General features: G+C 40.5%; 1 protein-coding gene across 1 annotated transcript; it reads left to right on the top strand.

Annotated features, from left to right (window-relative positions):
- Positions 1-503: 503 nt before the first annotated feature.
- On the top strand, positions 504-24,699 carry LOC108671109 (SPARC-related modular calcium-binding protein 2; the record flags this gene model as incomplete). The annotated part of the gene is made up of 11 exons (XM_047880294.1): positions 504-687; positions 2,309-2,536; positions 9,963-10,085; positions 11,424-11,633; positions 12,080-12,121; positions 15,239-15,353; positions 16,030-16,196; positions 18,894-18,999; positions 19,132-19,251; positions 20,260-20,399; positions 21,360-24,699. Coding segments are annotated over 11 exons (1,536 nt in total), but the record flags the coding sequence as incomplete, so codon positions are not given.
- Between the last annotated feature and the right edge of the window lie 264 nt (positions 24,700-24,963).

Raw genomic sequence — 24,963 nt, 5'->3', positions numbered from 1 at the left:
ACTATTTTATTAAATAATTAACATCATGACCTCCCTTGTATCCTGCAGGACTACCGCCTGATTATTCTCTCAATTAATTATCTCCTTTATTAAATAATCAACATAATAACCTCCCTTAACTGTATCCTGCAGGATCTCGGGGCGCTAGCTCAGGACTTCCGCTTGATTATTCTCTCAATTAACTATTTTATTAAATGATTAACATAATAACCTCTCTTGTATCCCGCAGGATTGCCGCTTGATTATTTTCTCAATTAACTTTTTTATTAAATAATTAACATAATAACCTCCCTTGCATCCTGCAGGACCTCGGGCACTAGCTCAGGACTGCCGCTTGATTATTCTCTCAATTACCTAAATCCTTTAATAAATAATTAACATCATGACCTCCCTTTGTGTCCTACAGGACCTGGGAGCGCTAGCACAGGACTGCCGCTTTATTATTGTCTCAATTACCTATTTTATTAAATAATTAACATCATGACCTCCCTTGCATCCTACAGGATCTTGGGGCGCTAGCTCAGGACTGCCGGCTCATGGACGCATGTCGCGGCGGTCGCTACAACTCGAGCGAGGGACCGCAGGTCTGCGGCACCAACGGCAACACCTACCTGAACCTGTGCCATCTGCGCTCCGTCGTGTGCCAGGGGGGTGCCGTGAGCCTCAAGCACGAGGGGCCGTGTCTAGGTGAGGTGCCGTGTCTAGGTGAGGGGCCGTGTCTAGGTGAGGTGCTACCTGAACCTGTGCCACCTGCGCTCTGCCGTGTGCGGGGCCGTGAGCCTCAAGCACGAGGGGCCGTGTCTAGGTGAGGTGCCGTGTCTAGGTGAGGGGCCGTGTCTAGGTGAGGGGCCGTGTCTAGGTGAGGTGCTACCTGAACCTGTGCCATCTACGCTCCGTCGTGTGCCAGGGAGGGGCCGTGAGCCTCAAGCACGAGGGGCCGTGTCTAGGTGAGGGGCCGTGTCTAGGTGAGGGGCCGTGAGCCTCAAGCACGAGGGGCCGTGTCTAGGTGAGGGGCCGTGTCTAAGTGAGGGACCGTGAGCTTCAAGCACGAGGGGCCGTGTCTAGGTGAGGGGCCATATCCAGGGCATAAAATTTCAAAAAAAAGTAAAGAGATCTTAATCATTGACGGCCTTTCAAGCAAAATCCACCAATCATAGACAAGAAAATAGAGCATAAGTACTTACGTTCACTTAGCGGGTTTTGAAAGTATAGGTCCAGGTGGGCAGGAATGTTGTGTGTGCGTCGTGTGCTTGACGTGTGCCTGCGTTAGAAGATTAATGTGCGCCGCTATTGCTGGCGGTGACGTAGTGCCTTCCAACTGCCTTAACTTCTGCTGCTTCAGCGGCAGAGAAGTGCTGGAACAAGACAACAACCAGGGGACATTTCACTCCTACCCTCGCACCTACCCTCAGTCCATCCCTCATACTCACCCCTCCCTACCCTCACCCCTACCCACATACTCAACTCTCCCTACCCTCCAACAGCGGCAGAGAAGTGCTGGGACAAGACAACAACCAGCGGGCATATCACTCCTACCCTCACTCCTAGCCTCACTCCTACCCTCACTCCTACCCTCACTCCTACCCTCACTCCTACCCTCACTCTTACCCTCACTCTTACCCTCACTCTTACCCTCACTCTTACCCTCACCCCTACCCTCACTCCTACCCTCACACTCACCCCTCCTACCCTCTACAGCTACAGAGAAGTGCTGGGACAAGCAGCGTGCGGCACAGCAGGAGCTGGCTGCGGGTGCCAAGGGCGTGTATGTGCCAGAGTGCCAGGCCAGCGGGCTGTTCGAGCCTCTACCCTCACCCTTACCCTCACTCCTACCCTTACCCTCACTCCTACCCTCCACAGCAACAGAGAAGTGCTGGGACAAGCAGCGGGCGGCACAGCAGGAGCTGGCAGCAGGTGCCAAGGGCGTGTATGTGCCAGAGTGCCAGGCCAGCGGGCTGTTCGAGCCTCTACCCTCACTCCTACCCTCACTCCTACCCTCACTCCTACCCTCTACAGCAACAGAGAAGTGCTGGGACAAGCAGCGGGCGGCGCAGCAGGAGCTGGCAGCGGGTGCCAAGGGCGTGTATGTGCCAGAGTGCCAGGCCAGCGGGCTGTTCGAGCCTCTACCCTCGCTCTTACCCTCACTCTTACCCTCTACAGCTACAGAGAAGTGCTGGGACAAGCAGAGGGCGGCGCAGCAGGAGCTGGCAGCGGGTGCCAAGGGCGTGTATGTGCCAGAGTGCCAGGCCAGCGGGCTGTTCGAGCCTCTACCCTCACTCTTACCCTCACTCCTACCCTCCCTCTACAGCTACAGAGAAGTGCTGGGACAAGCAGCGGGCGGCACAGCAGGAGTTAGCAGCGGGTGCCAAGGGCGTGTATGTGCCAGAGTGCCAGGCCAGCGGGCTGTTCGAGCCTCTACAGTGCCACACGGACACCGGGTACTGCTGGTGTGTCCTGCCCGATGGCACCCTGGTGGGGGGGTCCGCTAACGGCGCGCGCATCAAGGACCTGAACTGCACCGCTGCTGCTCATGCAGGTGATATGTTGTGTGAATGTGTTGGAATGAGTGTTTTGTGTGAAAAATTATTATAAATAATTTATTAATTAATTATTTATAATATTAATTATTTGTTTGTTTGTAGGTATTTAAAAATTAAAATTTATTTATATAGGTGTTTTTTGTGAAAGCTTATAATTATACAAGTGTTTTGTGTGAAACTTATAAGTATACATGTATTTTGTGTGAAACTGTATAATTTATACAGGTGTTTTGTGTGAAAACTGTATAAGTATACTGTATACATGTGTTTTGTGTGGAAACTTATAATTATATAGGTGTTTTAAGTGAAAACCTAATATTTATAAGTGTGTTTGTGCAACACCATACAAGATATAGTATGATATATAATTAATATTATTATGTAATAATATTGGTAGTATGTAATATAATATAATATATAATTAAATATTTATTAGTACTGAACGGCAGAATTTGTTTATTAAACAAGTTTGATTTTTTCCAGAGAACTATTTTTAAATAAATTTGCTCTTCCCTTCATAATATTCAAATATGTATGTTTTAAATATTCATATATGTATGTTGAGAAAGCACGAAAAGATATATAAAATAATAATTTCGTGTCATAAGCAGTGATTTTAGCGCATTTTCTCATTTATGGATAAAATGTACTATTGTGCTCGCCATGTCCGTCTGTCCGTCTGTCCGCCCGTCCGTCTGTCAGGTCTGTCCGTCCGTCTGTCCGTCCGTCTGTCTGTCCGTCCGTGACCTCAAGTTTTCGTCGACGAGAAAATGCACTCTCTGTCACTCACTGCAGTGAGTACCGAGTTATATTTTTTTAATATACATATGAAGTGATGGAAATTTTTATATTTAATAGATAATAGTTTATTAATAAAAATGGGTGTGAAAAATGCAATCTGCGGTCATACGTAGGCATCGTTGTATGCATTCAATGATATATTGGACGAAGACATATCTATAATATATTACAATCCAAAAAAACTTGTATTTTTTGCACTGCAAAAAGGCTATGGATATTTTTGTGATGTGACGGGACGAACGAAAGCAGCTCTCAGCTGAAAAAAAAAAATATTTTCCTCTGATTTGGTGTTTTTTTGTTGAGTTTTTGTATTATTTTAATTTTGTTTGCATTTAACAGTTGAAATAATAATTTGCTTTCGTTTTTATTAATCTCTTTATGTTCTTACTTTGTACACAATCCTATATTTTTTGCAAAATTAGAACCGTTTCAGTGGGTTTTCAAATTCAATAAATATTTGTAAAATGTCTGTAAATTTTGAAATGCTGGCGGAAAACTGTTTGTGAAGGAGTTGCATGCTATTGAAAAAATTTAATTGGCCGCCTATAAACCACCAATGATTTTCAACAAAGAAAAGCACAAATTTTTGATCGCATATTCAATCGCATGAAAAATGGCTTTGAAGATTGCAAAGATTTATAATTAATTTGTACTAACACATCTTTAATTTATTCGTCTCTATTGAGTGAATAATACAATATGTGTGAAGTATTTAATATTTTTCAGTGGGTAATTTCATCTACTTATTCTCTAGGAATTCTACCTAGATTACGTAGGTAGATAGGTAGGAATTCTACCTAGATTACGTAGGTAGATAGGTAGGAATTCTACCTAGATTACGTAGGTAGATAGGTAGGAATTCTACCTAGATTCTACCTAGATTCTACCTAGATTCTACCTAGATTAGACCTAGATTCTACCTAGATTCTACCTAGATTTTACCTAGATTCTACCTAGATTAGACCTAGATTCTACCTAGATTCTACCTAGATTTTACCTAGATTCTACCTAGATTCTACCTAGATTCTACCTAGATTCTACCTAGATTCTATCTAGATTAGGTAGTGGTAGATAAACCATATATTCTCTGAGTAGTTAAGGTGATGGTAGAGTTCGGTAGTCATGGGTTATAGGCGCGTTATGCACGGCCGGATTTAACATTTCTGTGACCATTGAAAATTAATAGAAAATCGTTAATGGCGGTTGACGCGTAACGGTCACTTCCGGTCAGCCGTTTGCCTGACCAATTTATTTATCTGACCATCTGCCTGACCAATTAATTATCTGACTATCTGCCTGACCAATTAATTATTTGACCGCCTGCCTGACCAATTAATTATCTGACCAACTGCCTGACCAATTACTTGTCTGACCATCTGCCTGACCAATTATTTATCTGACCACCTGCCTGACCAATTAATTATCTGACCACCTGCCTGACCAATTAATTATCTGACCCCCTGACACAGCAATCAGCCAGACCATTGCCCTGACCATCAGCCAGACCACTGCCCTGACCATCAGCCAGACCATTGCCCTGACCAAAAGCATTACAATAGACCATCGTTGCTGAGGGCTAATTTGGGGAATTTAAGTATAGATTCTAATATTCGTTTATGAAATATTTACATGAAGATTATATGAAGGAGAAATAATTATTGTTCTTAGGTTATATTGAAACTTATGAAAACTTACGTTAGTGGACACTATAAAAAAAAAACTTTTCAAGGAGAATGTTAGTAGAGATACGAGAGGGTTAATAAGAGAGGGTAATTAGAGTGCAAATACGTGTATGTGTATGTACGTTTATGCACGTGTGTGTACGTGCATGTACGTTTATGCACGTGTGTGTACGTGCATGTACGTTAATGCACGTGTACGTGCATGCTCCACCCCCTCCCCCCAGCGCTGCAGAGGAGGCCGGCCACCGCCCCCCAGGACCCCCACCCTGNATACCATAAGTGGGTTGATTATATCATAAGTGGGTTGATTATACCATAAGTGGGTTGATTATATCATAAGTGAGTTGATTATACCGTAAGTGGGTTGATTATGCCATAAGTGGGTTGATTATACCATAAGTGGGTTGATTATACCATGAGTGGGTTGATTATATCATAAGTGGGTTGATTATACCATAAGTGGGTTGATTATACCATGAGTGGGTTGATTATATCATAAGTGGGTTGATTATATCATAGGTGGGTCGATTAATCGATAATTGGGTTGAATATATGGTAAGTTGGTTGATTATATGCCGAGTGGATTGATTATACGCTAAGAAGGTAGATTATGTGCTAAGTGGGTTGATTTTACACTAAGTGGGTTGATTATATGGTAAGTTGGTTGATTGTACGCCAAGATGATTGATTATACGCTAAGAAGGTACATCATATGCTAAGTGGATTGATTATATGCTAAGAACGTAGATTATACGCTAATACTTAGTTGTGTTAGTTAGTCCTCTAAGAACCGCTTGTCCGCCTCAAAAAAAAATAATAATAATAAAAATAAAAAAAATATGCCTCATGTCCTAATTAATTGAATAGCAAATTGAAATATAAATATCCTATTGAAAATTAAACTATAAGTAGCCTATGGAAAATCAAATTATGAATTTCCACTTGAAAAGTAAATGATTAATTTATTTCCTTTAGAAAATAAATTATTAATTTGCACGTGAAAATTGAGTTATAAATTTCCATAGGAAAATTAAATTTTAGATTTAAACTTGAAAATTAAATTATACATTTCCACTTTAAAATCAAACTATGAATATTCAATTGAAAATTAAATTATAAATTTTAAAATGAAAATTAAATTAGAAATTTCCACTTGAAAATTAAATTATAAATACCAACATGAAAATTAAATAATAATTTCCACTTGGAAACTAAATTATACATTTTTACTTAATTAAATTATGAATTTCCACTGGAAAATTAAATTATAATGTCCACTTGATAATTAAATTATAAATTTTTCTACAAAATGAAATTATTTATTGCGAAATTATGAAATGAAATTTATTATTACATTGCGTGAATGAACGTAGGGAAAAAACATGCACAATTTCACACACTTGTTTTTTCCGTATAGTGTGCAATAAAGTGTTACTCCCATGTAGCGTACAATAAAGTGTTACTTCCATGCAGTGTACAATAAAGTGTTTAGTGTACAATAAAATGTTACTTCTCTTAAATTACTAGACAGATTTAGCAAATATCTTACATGGCATGTTGACAACATTCAGCTGTACATTTTCATCATGAATCATAGAATCTAGATTCTTGTTATTTTAGAAATAATGATGTAGGAATGCATTCGTTCTATCGTTACGTAATGCGCACAAACTAGCAAAATTCAATAGTTTTTAGAAGTTTTGTACAGTTTAGCAGAATTTAGTATAATAGTTATATGTTCGAGCACTATTCAATACACCAATTCAAACAATAGTTACACTTTCGGGCACTATTTAATACAAGAGTTCATACAATAGTTACACCTTCGGGCAGTAAATACAACAGTTCATACAATAGTTACACTTTCGGGCACTATCTAATACAACAGTTCATTCAATAATTACACCTTCGGCACTATTTATTACAACATTTCATACAATAGTTACACCTTCGGGCAGTATTTCATACAACACTTCATACAATAGTTCCACGTTCGGGCACTTTTTAATACAACAATCCATACAATACATGTAGTTACACCTTCGGGCATTATCTAATACAACAGTTCATACAATACATGTAGTTACACCTTCGGTCACTATTTAATACAAAACTTCATACAATAGTTACACCTTGGGGCACTATTTAATACAACAGTTCATACAATAGTTACACCTCCGGACCCTATCTGATACAACATTTAATACAAAGTAATGCCTTCGGGCACGCCGCTCTACCAAAGGTGAGGGTTTTAAACTGTTCCCATTTTCTGCATAATGTTTGTGATAAGATTATCAGATTATTGCTATTAACTCTTTAAGATTAGAGAGAATGTTAAGGCTGTTCCAAACGCCTGAGTGTAACTAACACATTACGTGTGTGCATGTAAATTGTGTGCACATGAAACTTTTGAACACAAAAAAGCTTGTATGGACATTAAACTTGTGTTCGCAAGACTTGTGTACACACAAATGTTTACACAAGTTTACTTGTGTAAACGCGAGTTTACACAAGCAAAACTTTGTGTTTACAAGCAAGTTTGTGTATACACAAGCAAAACTTGTGTACACACAACATTTGTACAAACACAACTTGTGTACACACTAGCAATACATTATTTATTATGAATGCGTTTTCGCTGCCTTGTTTACGTGCTTTTGTTGTTGCATGCATACGCCTGCTTCTTTTTTCCAGCAGTGTACGAAATAGGGAAATGGGGAAATAGTAGGGAAAATAGGGAAATGGGGAAATAGTAGGGAAAATAGGGAAATGGGGAAATAGTAGGGAAAATAGGGAAATGGGGAAATAGTAGGGAAGATAGGGAAATGGGGAAATAGTAGGGAAAATAGGGAAATAGGAGGGAAATGGCGCACACTGAATATTTTCTCAAGTAATATTACGTATTCAGTGGCTGTTTTTTTTTTGTTGAAAATTTTAAATTAAAAAAAACGCTCGACGTCATTTAATCGAATTAGTTACTAGAATTGAACGATTTAAAGTAATCACAGTAAATAATTGTTAAATAATAAGTGTTATTTATTTACTAAATTAAATATTTAAACCAAGAATAATTTGATATTTAATTGAAAATATTTTTAGCGTTTCGGGACAATTTCCAGCAATTTCCAGGCTGGAAATTAGATTTTCTTTAGGTGAGGACATTTAGCCGCTGACATCACACGTGGACATTTGCGAGAATATCCTAGAATATCCTCTGAACAGTATCCTGTTGTCCGTGGTTAGGAATTGTGGAAATTTGTATGTCCACAAAATTTTCGGTTGTCCAGAATAATATCCTGCCAAGGATAATATCCTGCCCAGAATAGTATCCTGCCCAGAATAATATCCTGCCCAGAATAATATCCTGCCCAGAATGTTATCCTGTTCAGAATAATATCCTGCCGAGAATAATATCCTGTTCTAGAATAATATCCTGCCCAGAATAATATATTGCCCAGAAAAATATCCTGCCCAGAATAATATCCTGCCCAGAATAATATCCTGCCCAGAATAATATCCTGCCCAGAATAATATCCTGCCAAGAATAATATCCTGCCCAGAATAATATCCTGTCCAGAATAATATCCTGCCCAGAATAATATCCTGCCCATACATGTCGCGGCGTTCATGTCTCATGCCCATGCTCGGCATAACTCATTCCAGCGGCCGACCCCCTACATGGCATGTGCTGTGTGCTGCGTGCTGTGTGCTGCGTGCTGTATGCTGCGTGCTGCGTGCTGTATGCTGCGTGCTGCGTGCTGTGTGCTGTGTGCTGTGTGCTGCGTGCTGTGTGCTGTGTGCTGCTTGCTGTGTGCTGCGTGCTGTGTGCTGTGTGCTGTGTGCTGCTTGCTGTGTGCTGCGTGCTGTGTGCTGTGTGCTGTGTGCTGCTTGCTGCGTGCTGTGTGCTGTGTGCTGTGTGCTGCTTGCTGCGTGCTGTGTGCTGCGTGCTGTGTGCTGCGTGCTGCGTGCTGCGTGCTGTGTGCTGCTTGCTGTGTGCTGCGTGCTGTGGCTGGTCTAATGGCCCATGAATAAGGGCTGGTCTAGTAACCCATGAATAATGGCTGGTCTAATGACCCATGAATAATGGGTCTAGTGACCCATGAATAATGGCTGGTCTAATAGCCCATGAATAATGGCTAGTCTAATGACCCATGAATGATGGCTGGTCTAATGGCCCATGAGTATAAACGATGAGGCGCCTTCATGGTAGTGTGTGTCTATACTCACTCATCACTCAGCTCTCTAACTCAGCTCGAATAAACTTCATTTACCCACTCACCAATTCGTCTTACTCACGCATCAGTCGGAAGCCGCGGGCCCGCCAGACTCAACAGTTTACTCGCGTCAGGCTAATTAACCTGAGGCTGATGAGCCTTACGCAGACTTTCTTTGTCGGGCACGCAGCCTTTCTCCGTCGGGCACGCAGCCTTTCTCCGTCGGGCACGCAGCCTTTCTCCGTCGGGCACGCAGCCTTTCTTCGTCGGGCACGCAGCCTTTCTCCGTCAGGCACGCAGATTTTCTCCGTCGGGCTCGCGGCCTTTCTTTGTCGGGCACGCAGCCTTTCTCCGTCGGGCACGCTGCCTTAAGTTTCTCCGTCGGGCACGCAGATTTTCTCCGTCGGGCTCGCGGCCTTTCTTTGTTGGGCCCGCAGCCTTTCTCCGTCGGGCACGCAGCCTTAAGTTTCTTTGTCGGGCACGCAGCCTTTCTCTGTCGGGCACGCAGTCTTTCTCCGTCGGGCACGCAGCCTTTCTCCGTCGGGCACGCAGCCTTTCTCCGTCGGGCACGCAATATTGTGACGATGTTATGTGTTCGCAGGAGATGTTGTGACGATGTTATGTGTTCGCAGGAGATGTTGTGACGATGTTATGTGTGCGCAGGAGATGTTGTGACGATGTTATGTGTGCGCAGGAGATGTTGTGACGATGTTATGTGTGCGCAGGAGGATGTCACAAGTCGCGACGTTTCATCTTCGTCGAGAACGTCGCACGTCACATCCTCGACGAGTATCAACGTCTGCCTTCGTCTCCACGTCAGTCGCGTAAAAAAACTAAAAAAGCAAAACGTAAGTAAATTAAATTCTTTTCCATTCTTTATCCCCTAATTCCTGATCACCTTCTTTATATGAACTAATTACCCTCTTCATAAGTCGTTTAGGAAATAAAGAAATTACAAGCATTTCCCATCTATCTCTAACATCCCTTCTAAGTGTTTAGGTCCCCATATATTTATTATCTATACTCATTTATTTGTTATGTAAAGACAAATTTATTATCTATAGCCATATATTTGGTTATTTATAAATTTATTTATTATCTATATACGTGTTATCTTTGTTTATTTATAGGTTTATGCGTTGTTTATTTATGTCTAAATTGATTCTCGTGTTGACTTTTCGAATCTTGTACGACTCCTTGCAATATGAAATAATAATTTATTATCTTATATCTTTATCTTTCGATTTTTTCTCTTCACGATTCACTTCTCACTTTCCTGCTGGCTTAAACTGTTAACCTTTCAATTGCCTTTACTTCTTTTCTTATCACTTCCTTTGTTTTCAATATTTAAAATTTTTAAAAATATAGTTTCCTTAGCTTCCCTTCTCGCGGTATTATTTTAATTTGTTTATTTCTAATGATATTGTTTTTCATTTTTCATTCGGTGAGACCAGAACATAGGTAGCAGAGATTAAATTAAAAATTTACATGGAAATTCTTACTTGTCGATGTTAACCTCTTCAAAAAATGTTGATGGAAAGCAATATTATGAACTTTAGCGCCTCAACCCTGCCCTTATGGTCAACCCTACAATTCCCTTATAATCACCCCTACCGTTCCCTTATAATCACCTCCAACCCTGCGTCATAATCACCTCAAGCCCTGCCTTATTATCACCTCAATGTTGTAAGTCAAACTCGAAGCGACTCATTAAGAGCTTTAATCCAAAAGAAAGCAATATTCTGAAACAAGATAACACTTCTATAGAAAATACAAAGAACGAAATAACTGGATATATTCATACATGAAATGTCACACGTAAAGCGGTAAATAGCTGGATACTTACAGAGAATGAGAATAGCTGTGAACATTGCAAGAGTCGAGCCATTCCCCAGGTTCAGACCAGCTGACGGCGGCGCTGACGTGGAAGTTCAACACCCTGGACATCAACAGCGTCGGTCGCCTTCTAATCACCCCCCCCCCTCTATAATCACCCCCTTATAATCACCCCCTGACCCCACAGGCTCAGACCAGCTGACGGCGGCGCTGACGTGGAAGTTCAACACGCTTGACGTCAACAGCGACGGGCGCGTGACGGCGCGGGAGTACCGGGGCATCAGGCGCGTCGTCACCCCTCATAATCACCCCCCATAATCACCCCTCATAATCACCCCCTAACCCCCCAGGTTCAGACCAGCTGACGGCGGCGTTGACGTGGAAGTTCAACACGCTTGACGTCAACAGCGACGGGCGCGTGACGGCGCGGGAGTACCGGGGCATCAGGCGCGTCGTGCGGCGCATCGTCAAGCCCCGCGCCTGCGCCAAGCTCTTCCCGCTGCTCTGCGACGCTGACGCTGACGCTGCCGTGTCGCGGCGCGAGTGGCAGCAGTGCTGGCGTCAGTACATTCTTTATTATGTTTTGAAGATTTATGAATAATGTAGGACGTGTGGTTTTATGTAGATGGTATATTATTGATATATTATTACCACTGTTAGGAGATATTGAAGTTAATTGTTTAATAGTGCAGTCACTATTGGAGTGGCAGCAGTGCTGGCGTCAGTACTTTCTTTGTTATGTGTTTGAAGATATATGGATAGGTTAGGACGTGTGGTATTATGTAGATGAGCAAAATTATTTGCTGAGTAGATTCTCACTCATGACCCATGAATAATGGCTGATAACGCATGCATAAGTAGGGACAAATCATGAGTCATAAAGATGAGGCTGAGTAAATTCTCACTTATGCTCACATCACTCATAATGAGGCTGAGTAACATCTCACTCTTGCTCACATCACTCATAATGAGGCTGAATAACTAATTAAGTATTCTTGTTCACCAGGCGCTTCAATCCAGCCCGGACCTGTGGCTCGTAAACCTCCTGGTAAGTAATGGTAATATAACGATAATATAATGATGGTAGTAATGGTAGTGGAGTATAATGGTAGTAATGATAGTTGAGTATAATAATTTTATCTTGAATAATAATATATTATAATAATGGTAAGTATGATAAATAATGGTAATGTAATGGTAATATAATGATGGTAGTAATGGTAGTTGAGTATAATGGTATTATAATGGTAGTAGAAATGGTAGTATAATGATGGTAGTAATGGTAGTTGAGTATAATGGTATTATAATGGTAGTAGAAATGGTAGTATAATGATGGTAGTAATGGTAGTTGAGCATAAAGATTTTATATCGAATAATAATATATTAATAATGGTATGTATGATAAATAATACTTTGATCTTAGCCGCTCATAAGACGCTTTTATTTTGTTTAAACTTTAAATTCTATTATATGTTATCTCATTATTCTTCGCTTTAAGTTCTATTGCAAGTTATCTCATTAATCGTCGTATTAATACGATTGAAGCTTCAGGGATAAATTAAGTGGTTCGTCATACTAAATTATTCTAAGTGGTTTATAATATAACATTCTGCGTAACAGAAACAATAATTAAAACTTCTAATAGACAATAAAACGTCAATATTTTGCGTAATATTCCTTGAAATTTCTAACGTCAAGGCATTTTATCTGAATATTCACAATTTGTATAGTGTTGATTTAAGAAAATTTGGAGGCATTATGTATATATAGATGATAATTCATTTGACCAATAATGATCACCATTGTGAATTCATATATTAGGCTTAGATGTAACTAACGGCGTATATCTCACCATATATCTCACTATATCCCACCATATATCTCGCCATATCCTGCCATATATCTCACTATATTATTGTGTCTCGCTATATCTCGCCATATATCTCACTATATCCTGCCATATATCTCACTATATTATTGTGTCTCGCTATATCCGCCATATATCTCACTATATCCTGCCATATTATTGTATCTCACTATATCTCTCCTAATATCTCACCATATCCTGCCATATATCTCGCCGTATTCCTGTATCTAGCTATATATCGCCTAATATCTCGCTATATCCTGCCATATATCTCGATACATTCTTGTATATTATTTTATTATATTAAAATTATTTATATTATATTATTTTATCTCGCTATATCTCTCCTAGTATCTCATTATATCCCGTCATATATATCGCTATATTCTTCAGAGAGGTTCATCAGAGATGAATATTTCATCATTATATACAATATTCAGCGTTCGACATCTCCAGCTATACAGTTATTATCAAAATATTTAGAGAAGCTCGGTAAAAGAAAAGTTTCGGGATTGATCTAAAGGAAATAAATTCTAGTATATTTACAATGAATGCAAAATACATTAATTTTGTACACGTCTCGTGTTTACACAATGTACACAAGCGGGATGAGGATAAAAGCTTCTGTGTGAGTGTATGAGCTCTGTATACACATCCTGACACAGATATACAAGCCCCACGTCTGCCGGACGCCGCTGTATAACATTATCTTGCTGCACGCTGACATATAACATTATCTTGCTGCACGCTGACATATAACATTATCTTGCTGCATGCTGACATATAACATTATCTTGCTGCATGCTGACATATAACATTATCTTGCTGCATGCTGACATATAACATTATCTTGCTGCATGCTGACATATAACATTATCTTGCCTAGAATTAAAATCAGTTAAACACTCTTTCTTCTGCTGTGAGTTTTTTTTAATCAAACATTGAAAAATTTAGAAAAATTCTCATCTGGAAAATTATTTCTAGAAATTAGTATCGACAAAAAATTTTTCTAACAATTTTCCACGTTATTTACCATCTTTTCGAATAGAAATTAGTGTCATGATGACCTAAATTTACGGAAAATTTTCAAACAATTTGCACATTATTTGCCATCTTTTTAAAGTAATCGATTATTAACATGCGATTATTTAAGGTAACAATTAAGTTTTTAGCACAATTTTTCATCTGGAAAAAAATGCCACGTGTAAATCATGGGATTTTTCCGCCTTACTTTCCCTCGACCAGTTGCCGCTTTCATTGTGGGATCAAAGTAAATTTGTGTGTGAAAATGAGTCAAGTTTGTGATGTTTTGGCTGGATAAAAGGTAGCGCTTTGTTTATGGGAGTTTTAGGGGCGTGTTTAGAGCGTCAGTTCGGCCACTCGAGTTTGTTTATGGGAGTTTTAGGGGCGTGTTTAGAGCGTCAGTTCGACCACTCGACTTTGTTTGGACAAGCGCTTGCAAGCAGAGCCCTCCCTCCGCGTTAAATGCAGTTTCAAGCATCATTCATTAAACATTTTAAAATTTATTTGATAATATTACCCTATTAACAATCCTATTTCTCACTATTTGCCTAATTTTACGTCATATGTTTAAGTAATTCATTTTTTATTGCAGACTACTCTTCTAATTTTTTTTCATTTATGGAAAAAAGGCGATATTTTTTCATATTGGTAATTTCCGATTTACTTTCTTGTCAACTTTATCTTTTTCTCTGAATACTTAACCTTTCATGTGGCCTTAACTACACTCTTTATTTATGATCTGCAAAAACTTCATGCACATTCATCTATAATTATAATCCTCGCACATACCTTATATTGTAACACATATACTTCATTCTTAAATTAAATTGAGCATGTCAAGTTCATCTTTAATTATCCAATTATGGTTAATCATTAATAAACCTAATACAACAACCAAAATAAATGGTTGAAATTAGGTCGAGGTTATTTTCATTATTATTATCGTCTTCACTGTGCAAAATGCAGGAATTGTTTCAGTGCATTTTTTTAGCGCATTTTCTCATTTATTGAAAAAAAGGCGCTATTGTGCTCGCCATGTCCGTCCGTCTGTCCGTGCGTCCGTCTGTCTGTCCGTCTGTCCGTCCGTCCGCCCGTGTGTCCGTCCGTCTGTCCGCCCGTCCGTCCGTCCGTGACCTCAAGTTTTCGTCGACGAGAAAATGCGCTCTCTGTCACTCACTGCAATAAGTACTATTAATAGTACAATAATATTAATTAATGCCGTATCATTAATTTATGCCGTATCATTAATTAATTTTTATTTATTTTGTGTCCCAGGTACCACAACCCCGCGCCCCAACCCCCGCAAGTGCACCCGCCGGGGGTGTAGGACCCCCACCACCCCCACCACCCTCCACCACCCCCACCACTCCCCACCCCCCCTTAAAAAAGCGTTAAGAATTGAATACAATTTTATGTAATTTGATTGAGAGCGAAACAAAAACTAGTATATTGAGTAAATATGGCTTAGAGAATTTTTTCTATTAGAAATTAATGACCGAGATTTATGTGTCGCTCTAAAGGCGAAGCTTCAGTTGCTTTTGTGTCACGCATGGCTGTACAAATCCTATAAGTTAAGTTCTATTTCTCCATGCATATGGAATAACGTTGATTGCGTGTTGATTTCGTTGGAACGACAACTTCAAATCATTTAAATCATCATTAATTTAAACGAAAGATTTAAAACGTCAGAAGCCTGGCTTGAAGAAGCTTGAGATGGTTTAGTCTTAGTCTAAATGACTTGTGCGTCGAATAAATTATAATGGAGTCGCCAGATCTAACTTTTATTAAAGGCTGTGACCCGAAAATTTTCAATGCTGAAACCTAAATTTTAGTTTCTTGTTTGATGATTTCGAATAAAAATGAAAATTGCCGGTACAGTTTCAGTGCCACAATAACAGCAAGTGCCGGTACCGTTACACAATAACAGCAGGTGCCGGTACCGTTACACAATAACAGGAGGTGCCGGTACCGTTACACAATAACAGCAGGTGCCGGTACCGTTACACAACAACAGAAGGTGCCGGTACCGTTACACAATAACAGGAGGTGCCGTTACACAATAACAGTATGCGCGGTACCGTTGCAGGGGGGCAGGGGGCGACGTGCCGGGATGAACGCGTCAAGGCGGAGCGCCAGGCGCGCAGTAGCGGCAACGGAACCGTCTTCGTACCGGAGTGTGATGACCGCGGCCGGTATCGCCGGTACCAGTGCTTCGGAGTGCCCGAGACATCATGTGAGTGGCAGGAGTGGGGGAAACGACATGTTGGGTTCATTGCTGCCACCACCGCCACTTGTCGTAACATTGGGCTTTGTCCAACTTCATAATTTAGTCATATTTCTATCCGTGGTTAAAAACGCTAGAGGGAATAACAGCCTATGAACTCTGGTTTCTAAAGCCACAGCGCCGTATGTCTAAAGCCACAACTTAAGCTTGCTAAAGGTAAGCATGGTCATACTGCATCTGGCCAAACTTACTCCGGCCTAATCACTTCTGGCCTAACCTACACACATTGCAACATTTCTCCACTCAAAACGAACCTGAAGGGACTCAACCTAACCTCATTGACTGCAGGAAGTTAGAGGGGCGGGGCAAATGAGCAGGGAGAGCCAGTCATTGGCTGCAAGAAGGTTGTGACTTGGGACAGCGTGAATAGGTTAGGCCAGAAGAGGTTAGGCCAGAAGGGGTTGGGCCAGAAGAGGTGAGGCCAGAAGAGGTGAGGCCAGAAGAGGTGAGGCCAGAAGAGGCTAGGCCAGAAGAGTTTAGGCCAGAAGAGATTTGGCCAGAAGAGGTTAGGCCAGAAGTGGTTAGGCCAGAAGAGGTTAGGCCAGAAGGGGTTAGGCCAGAAGGTGTTAGGCCAGAAGAGGTTAGGCCAGAAGAGGTTGGGCCAAAAAAGGTTGGGCCAGAAGGGGTTGGGCCAGAAGAGGTTAGGCCAGAAGGGGTTAGGCCAGAAGGGGTTAGGCCAGAAGAGGTTGGGCCAAAAAAGGTTGGGCCAGAAGAGGTTAGGCCGGAATAGTTCAAGCCGTCTGCAGAACTGCCTGCTTCTGAGCGAGCAAGTTCAAGTATTGCCGTTATTATCCTTAAGCAGTGTGTCTCTGGTCTGTATTACGGTGTTCCAGCGAATTTTGCAGCTTCTAGTTCTGTGCTTGAGTACAGTTATCGCATGCTGTGGCTGGGCGTTGAGTCCAGGGCTTAATTAGGAGTTGAATTTGTGGCCAACGGCTGCGCCCTCTCCCTAGCAAAATTTAGAGTCACCCCAGCTTCTGGTAATCAAAATCAGAAGCTGACGCGTCTGTAAATTTTCACTGGGAGCTGTTACATCACCACCGTCACCACCACCTGGCATGTGTATCTTGCAGGGTATTGTTTCTGCGTAAGTGTGCGTACCGGCAAGATACTCCAAGCTACCACCCACAACAACAGCGTACCACAGTGCACCAGCATGATACTCCCCACTAAACCATGGCCTCGTGAGTACATTAAGTGGTGTAGTGGTGTCGGTATAAAGGTGTTAATATGTAGTAGGTATGTGTCGTTTCGAAATCGCGGAATTGCCGATTTTTTAAATCAGCAGCCAGTTTACCGAATCTGTATTATGTTGCTGATTCAGAAAATCGGACGTTAAAGTTACAGTTATAACATAAATCGACAGCTAGAGTTAGTAGAGGTTAGGTCAAGTTCGGTCAAGTTCCTATATATTTAAATATTTAAAAAAAACTTGGCTGACTGTCCTGATCACGGATTCCTAAAGCATAGAAATGCTGATTCTATACAGATTCGGCAACTGGCTACCGATTCCATAGAATCGGCAATTCCGCGGATTCGGCACGACATAAAAGTATATGAAGTGCATGTTTTCGATACATGTGCCTGAATTTATTTTATCTATAATACCTTAGACCCATCATTCGACTTGAAGCAACACCCCTATTCAGGCCAAAAATATAAGAATCGTCAACATGGCGCGATCTTTCAATCATGCTGACCTTTTCCATGAATGCATTTAGCTTTATTGTCGATGTATTCGCGTATTAATTGGCACAACGTTTTTGCTAATGTAAATGCATATATTTGTCAGTGCTTTATAATCTCCTACAACAAAGAGCCAGAAAATGTTGTATGTCGTTTAATTTAATGTGGAAATTCCATGCTTGTGCATCATAAATGTACATCTGTACCAAGCAAGCTGGCAGTGTAATTTTAATTAATATATTTAGTTTGAATTACTGTGAATCCATCTGTTAATGACCACCTCCTTGATCCAACTTTTGGATCAAAGATCAAACTTTTGGATCTAAGATCCAACCTTTGGATCAAAGATCCAACCTTTGGATCAAAGATCCAACCTTTGGATCAAAGATCCAACCTTTGGATCAAAGATCCAACCTTTGGATCCAACCTTGATCCTTTGGGGTCCAACCCTTTCGTGCCCCTAACCCCTTAATTACACCCCAACGTGGCCAAACAGACTCCCCTGTTAACTCAACCCCCCTGGGGTTCAACCCTGTTCTGGGTTGCAGATTGCAGGCAACCCCAAGAGGAGCGAGAGTTCCTAGACGCGCTACTTGACCATTTGTTGGGCAGCGCGGGGTGAGTTCTTCTAAATAATAAAAATAATTAATATAATATATTATTATAACTTTTTAATGTTACCGTATTTATGGAAACATTAGCTCATATTATTTGTGATATAATATAAAATTGTGGTATAAAACGCTTCTTGCAACTCGTTGTTATGTATCACAAGAGCTAGACTGTATGTTTTTTTTACAATTGTTCTGACGAGTTTACAGGGTCCCTTGACTGGTTGACAGGGTCCCTTGTCGAGTTGACAGGGTCCCTTGTCGAGTTGACAGGGTCCCTTGACGGGTTGACAGAGTCCCTTGACAGGTTAACAAGGTCCCTTGACTGGTTCCCTTAATGGGTTGACAGGGTCCCTTGACCAGTTGACAGGGTCCCTTGACCAGTTGACAGGGTCCCTTGACCAGTTGACAGTGTCCCTTGACCAGTTGACAGAATCCCTTGACCAGTTGACAGGGTCTTTGACGGTCAACAGGGTCCCTTGGCGGGTTGACAGGGTCCCTTGACTGGTTGACAGGGTCCCTTGACGGGTTGACAGGACACCTTGACAGGTTGACAGGGTTAATAACATTCACCCCCATACCCCCAGGGCGGGTGGGGGGCAGGCGAGGGAGGCGGGGGTGGGGCGGGTGTTCGCTGAGCTCGACGCGAACAACAACAACAAAATAGACCGCAGCGAGAAGAAGATGCTTAAGGAGCGAGTCATGAGGTGTGTGGTGTGTGGTGTGGTGTGGTGTGGTGTGGTGTGGTGTGGTGTGGTGTGGTGTGGTTACCGTGTGGTGACCATATGACCTTATAATGAGTTCGGGACTTCCTAGTCCCCGGTCACGTCCGACGACGACCCGGTGGTGTGGTGTGGTGTGGTGTAGTGGTGTGGTGTGGTGGTGTGATGTGGTGTGGTGTAGTGGTGTGGCGTGGTTACCGTGTGGGTTGTCCTCTATGCCTGTAACAGTGGTGTGTTTGCCCTCATAACCATGTTGTGTTTGCCCTCATAACCGCGTTGTGGTTGCCCCTATAAGTTAAGTGGCCCAGTGGTTACAGTTCAGAGTACCAAGATTGGCGCAGAGAGGCGCGGGTTCGATCCCAGCTCTGTACGCCAGTTTCTGGTCAGAATCGGCGAGGAGGCCGGGCGGTTAAGCACAGCAGAATTGTAGCAGTGAGTTGCGAGTTCGAGACCGCAAAATGCTGTGAATGTTCTGCAATGTTAAGAATCGGCGACAGGCCTACGGCCTAATAAACGCTGAAACCGCTTATATAACCATGTTGTGGTTGCCACTCATAACCATGTTGTGGTTACCCCTCTCAACCATGTTGTGGTTGCCACTCATAACCATGTCGTAGTTGCCCGCACAACCATGTCGTAGTTGCCATACAAAACCAAGTCTTATTAGCCACAAAAAACCATGTTATGGTTGCCATACAAAACCATGTTGTGGTTGCCCTCACAACCATAACATGCTTGCCCCTCACAACCATGTTATGNCATGTGGTTGCCCTCACAACCATGTAGTTGCCCCTCACAACCATGTGGTTGCCCCTCACAACCATGTCATGGTTGCCTCCCACAACCATGTGGTTGCCCCTCACAACCATGTCATGGTTGCCTCCCACAACCATGTGGTTGCCCTCACAACCATGTGGTTGCCCCCCACAACCATGTCATGCTTGCCCCTCACAACCATAACATGGTTGCCATACAACCACGTTATGGTTGCAGCATGGAGCGGTTGCGTCGCTGTGGTCGGCACATCCACAAGGTGTGCGACGCTGACGACGACCGAGCGATCACTGCGCTCGAGTGGCGGACCTGCCTGCTGGGGGGGCCGCCCCCCCACCCCCGCCACCCTAACCCCAAACGTGGGTGTTACTGTCTTATTTTTTTTATTAGTATAACAAGATATATAAGATCCATTTAAATACTCATATTTTATATTTATTTCTATTATAAGAAATTTAAGATCCATTTAAATACTCGTATTTTGTATTTATTTCTATCACAAGAAAAATAAGTTTCATTTAAACGCAAGATTTATTTACTCGTATTTTGTATTTATTTCTATCACAAGAAAAATAAGTTTCATTTAAACGCAAGATTTATTTACTCATATTTAGGTATTTATTTATAGTAGAAGAACTATAATTTCTATATAGTAAACCTAAGATTTATTTACTTTACCATGCTTCAATTTTGTATATATTTGTATTACAAGAAATATAATTTCTATATAAACTAAGATTCATTCACTATGTTTGTTTTTATTTACTCATATCTCATGTTTATTTTCAATAATGTTTATTTTTTTATTTTCTTGATTGTTTGTTGGTACTTTATTTCATTTAATTCTTTTTCTCATGATTTTGTTATCGGTGTAATTGACTATCGTTATATTTCTGTGTTTAAATATATAATTCAATAACTACGATACAGAGGCGTGCTCGCTTACAATGAAATATATAAATACTAAATCATTAATAAATGGTTCATAGTCTAAATTATCTCACGCAAACAAATATTAAGTTCTCTTTATATCCAAAATATCACCGTATTGGAGATAAAAAAGATTGAATATTGGTGTTTGCCATTTCGTAATTGAGAATATTGTCACTATATTTACCTAATGTGAATTAAAAATGGAAAATTTTAATGAACATTGGCGCTTATCATTTGGTAACAGAGAATATTGTCAAAATATTTACGCAATGTGAATTAAAAATGCAAAAATGTCATTTGGTGATTGAGAATATTGTCACTATATTTACGTAATGTGAATTAAAAATGGAAATTTTTTGATAATTTTGGTTCATATGTCAATTCAGACCCGCGACGCGGCAACATAACGGGCGCTGCAGCGGAGAAGAACTGGCAACTCATTAATCCCTTCGAGGCGATCCTTAAGCCTGAGGAGGAGGAAACTTGAAATCCTACGAGTGCAAGACTTCAAGCTTGACCTTCATGTCCTTATGTCAAGCTTAGGACTTCCATGTCCATGGTCATGCTGATGCGCCGCCTTCGTCGTCCGCCGTCGACGTCGCGCGGTGGCTGCCAGACGTATTGCATTTAGCTTTCACCTGCGCTCTATAGGTTTATGAAAATTAATACGATTATAGGTCATTAAATTAGGTACCTACTCACTGCAAATTTTTTTTGTTTTTGGTGATATTATTTAAAATTTAGGCAGCTCCGGGGAGTCACATGTAGCAATTGCGTGGCCCGACAAACGAACCTTAATGACAAGTATTAGTTTCAAGTATCAATTAAACTCTATTTCATATGTAATTGGTCTTCAATGCGATGAAATATTATTGCTAAAAGCGATTCTTTATGAACGGATTGAACAAATTAAGCGACTAGTCACCAGCGAGAATTTGTCACAAAAATCATTTTCTAAAGCTACTTATCATTTCCTCGGAGTTTATTACAATATTCACTGTAATAATATTTATTAGGTATTATTCACGACCAAGAAACCAAGATAGATGTTCCTCAAGTTAATTAGAAAGCTGGACGCGGCATTTCTGAAGCAATTTTTTCATCTCTCAAAGTTTCTGGTTCAGTAGACGAAGGTTTGGTTTAAGTGAAGGCATCCTGAGCCTCAATGTGATATTTTAGCGATAATCTTGCGGCGAAAAACGCATGTTAGTTTATCTTAAAGAGGCCTTGATGACACGAAACGCGGTGTTGGTGACACGAAATGTGGCGTTGGTGACACGAAAAGCGGGGTTGGTGACACGAAAAGCGGGGTTGGTGACACGAAACGCGGTATTGGTGACACGAAATGTGGCGTTGGTGACACGAAACGCGATGTTGGTGACACGAAACGCGTTGTTGGTAACACGAAATGTGATGTTGCCATGTTGGTGACACGAAATGTGGCGATGGTGACTTGGTTGCGGCACGAAATGTCACACAAAAGTGTTGACACGAACTGTGTGGATGTTAAGAGAAAAATTGCTTATTATGACAGGGTAAATATGTGTTCTTGAATATAGTGCATGGTATGGTGTTGAGATCATCTTAGGATATGATGATTTTAGCGGCAGAAGATGTAGTGTTGATAGTCTATTATAATGAAGCATTGAAGGTAATGACGAATTTATTGATGTTTGAAATGTATGGCGCTGATTTGACGATATCGAGGGGGTAACTTTGTGGAGTCCATTTATTGGTACGGAAGTTGTGGTACTTGGAATTAATAAACGTTTTTTTTGGAATTATGTAAACTTTTTTGGTGGCGTAGCATGGAGTTCATGTCGAAATAACAACAAATAACATAAAAATTATGTGTTGAATGAAGCAGATGGCTCGGAATGTTATGCTGAGTTTTGACACGGCGAAATATCGTTGTGTTGGAATGAAACAAACGAGAATTGTATGAAAAATATTAATGTTTATGCGAAAAGAAACAGTGTGAGGGATTGTCGGCTCGGTTGAGTGAAATTTCTAGTCTACGTGAGAGACGGGCGAGCTAAATACCTTAAGTCTAAGTCATGTTCATAGCGACTATCTTAAGCGGGCACTGCTAATTATATGTTAACGCACATCAAGCACTTTCCCTTCTTTAAATGTTTATAATTTTGTGCTGCTTTGGCGTTAACAAATGTTAAAGCTTTCAGCGTCCAAGGCGTCGTGACACCTAAAACGTAACAAAAAGAACTACATTCAGATAAATTATGACACTTTGTACTAATAGCGTTGAAATTTTTTTTTTTTTTTTTTGTCACCCTGACCCATCTTGGCTTGGCGAAAGGGCCTATCAGTGCTACGCGCATAAAGTGTGTATGGACATATGACACATTCGTTCCCTTGATTGTACGTTTCCTTAAAGAAGTCAAGGTAGGCAATTCAAGCCTCTGAATGCTGCGTCTGGACAGTCAAGATAAACACTCGTGTCACCTTCCTAGAGATGCCATTCTTACCTAATTGTTTTAGCGGTACACATTAAAATGTCTTTCACAAGAGAGAATTCTGTGAAAATTTTCATCAAACATTATTCTCAAGCTGCACAAGAGGGAATTCGGAGAAATTTTTTGTTAAAAAATGTTCCCAAGCTGCGCCATAGATGTTCTGTTGATAATTTCTTAACGTTCATCGACCGTCGGTTTTGGTAAGCAATGCCAATCAATTATTAATATTATAGAGCATTAAAGTACTCATTGTACGCTCTAAAATTGTACTTAATAGTAATTAAACGTTTTATGTACATCAGACAGAACCGATAATATACATAATCTACTGCGCCGAGAGCGGAGGCTTGATGTTTGACTAAGAGGAGCTTGATCCTTTAATATTATTTGATGTTAGCTCATAAGTGATGTTTCTATGGCTGTATTAACTGTATTAATATTAACGTTTGTGTATAGATCTTCATATATTAAGTGTCGTATAACATTTACGCAGATCTAGGACCAGATATAAATACATCTGAATTTTTGTCTGATTTGCTACTGCACATAAATTGGACATTGGTTGCCTTAATTTATAAAGCAAGCTCAAACACAAATATCTTTATTTTCAACCAAATTGCTTAATCATCAATCAAATATCTCATCTTCAATTCAAATATCGTATCTTGAATTCACATATCTTTATCTTCAATCAAAACCGAACTTTTTTATCAGGAAACTTTCATCGTCTGCGTTGCCGAGAATCAAAATTTCCAAGTCCAAGAAAACTTTGGACTATTTGAGAGAATCCGAATCTTCCAGATATAATGTGTAAAAATTACAGATATATTGTGTACGAGTAGTATTGCTTTAACCTAGAGCCTCCTAATTGTCGATCCAGTTATAAAATTAGAGATATTACAAGCATATGAGGCAATAAAAGGTGGAAAACGTATGATCATGCAACGATTAAATGGGAGACTCTAAAGATCTACTCGTTCATATCATTAAATGTTGTATAGATAAGCACGGCTTCGCTCGGCCAGCTAGTTAGTGCAATGAAATGATTAAGTTGTGCTTATGAAATATACTTAGCTGTACATCTATGAGGCTGCCACCAGAACTCTAACCATAAGCGTCCAAAAAATGAGTTACCAGGATTCTCAAGTAAAATTTCTGACATAACAAAATTATTTTCCTCACCTAAAAATACTATAAAATAAATGCTTTTTTGCAGTATTTCCTGGCTATGATAATGAAATGGACAAACGTTTTTCGCATACGATGTAATTCACACAACCAGAAAGCCATTCTTACAGAGATAATGCATATGATAAAGGAACAAATTTATCTCATTTTAGCCAATTTGGTCGCTCAAAAGAAAATTTACACCGATGCCAGTCATACAACAAATTTAAAAGAAAAAATTACACTATTTCGGTAATAATTATTAAAAAATAAACAGAGGATGACTAACTCATCAACTTCGAAGACCAACTTCATTGATTTATTGAGAACAATAAATACAATAACTGCG

Source organism: Hyalella azteca, unplaced genomic scaffold, assembly GCF_000764305.2.
Source record: "Hyalella azteca isolate HAZT.00-mixed unplaced genomic scaffold, Hazt_2.0.2 contig5131, whole genome shotgun sequence".
Taxonomy (NCBI): Eukaryota; Metazoa; Arthropoda; class Malacostraca; order Amphipoda; family Hyalellidae; genus Hyalella; species Hyalella azteca.
Note: the sequence above shows the minus strand (reverse complement) of the source record. Positions and strands in the feature narration are given on the sequence as shown.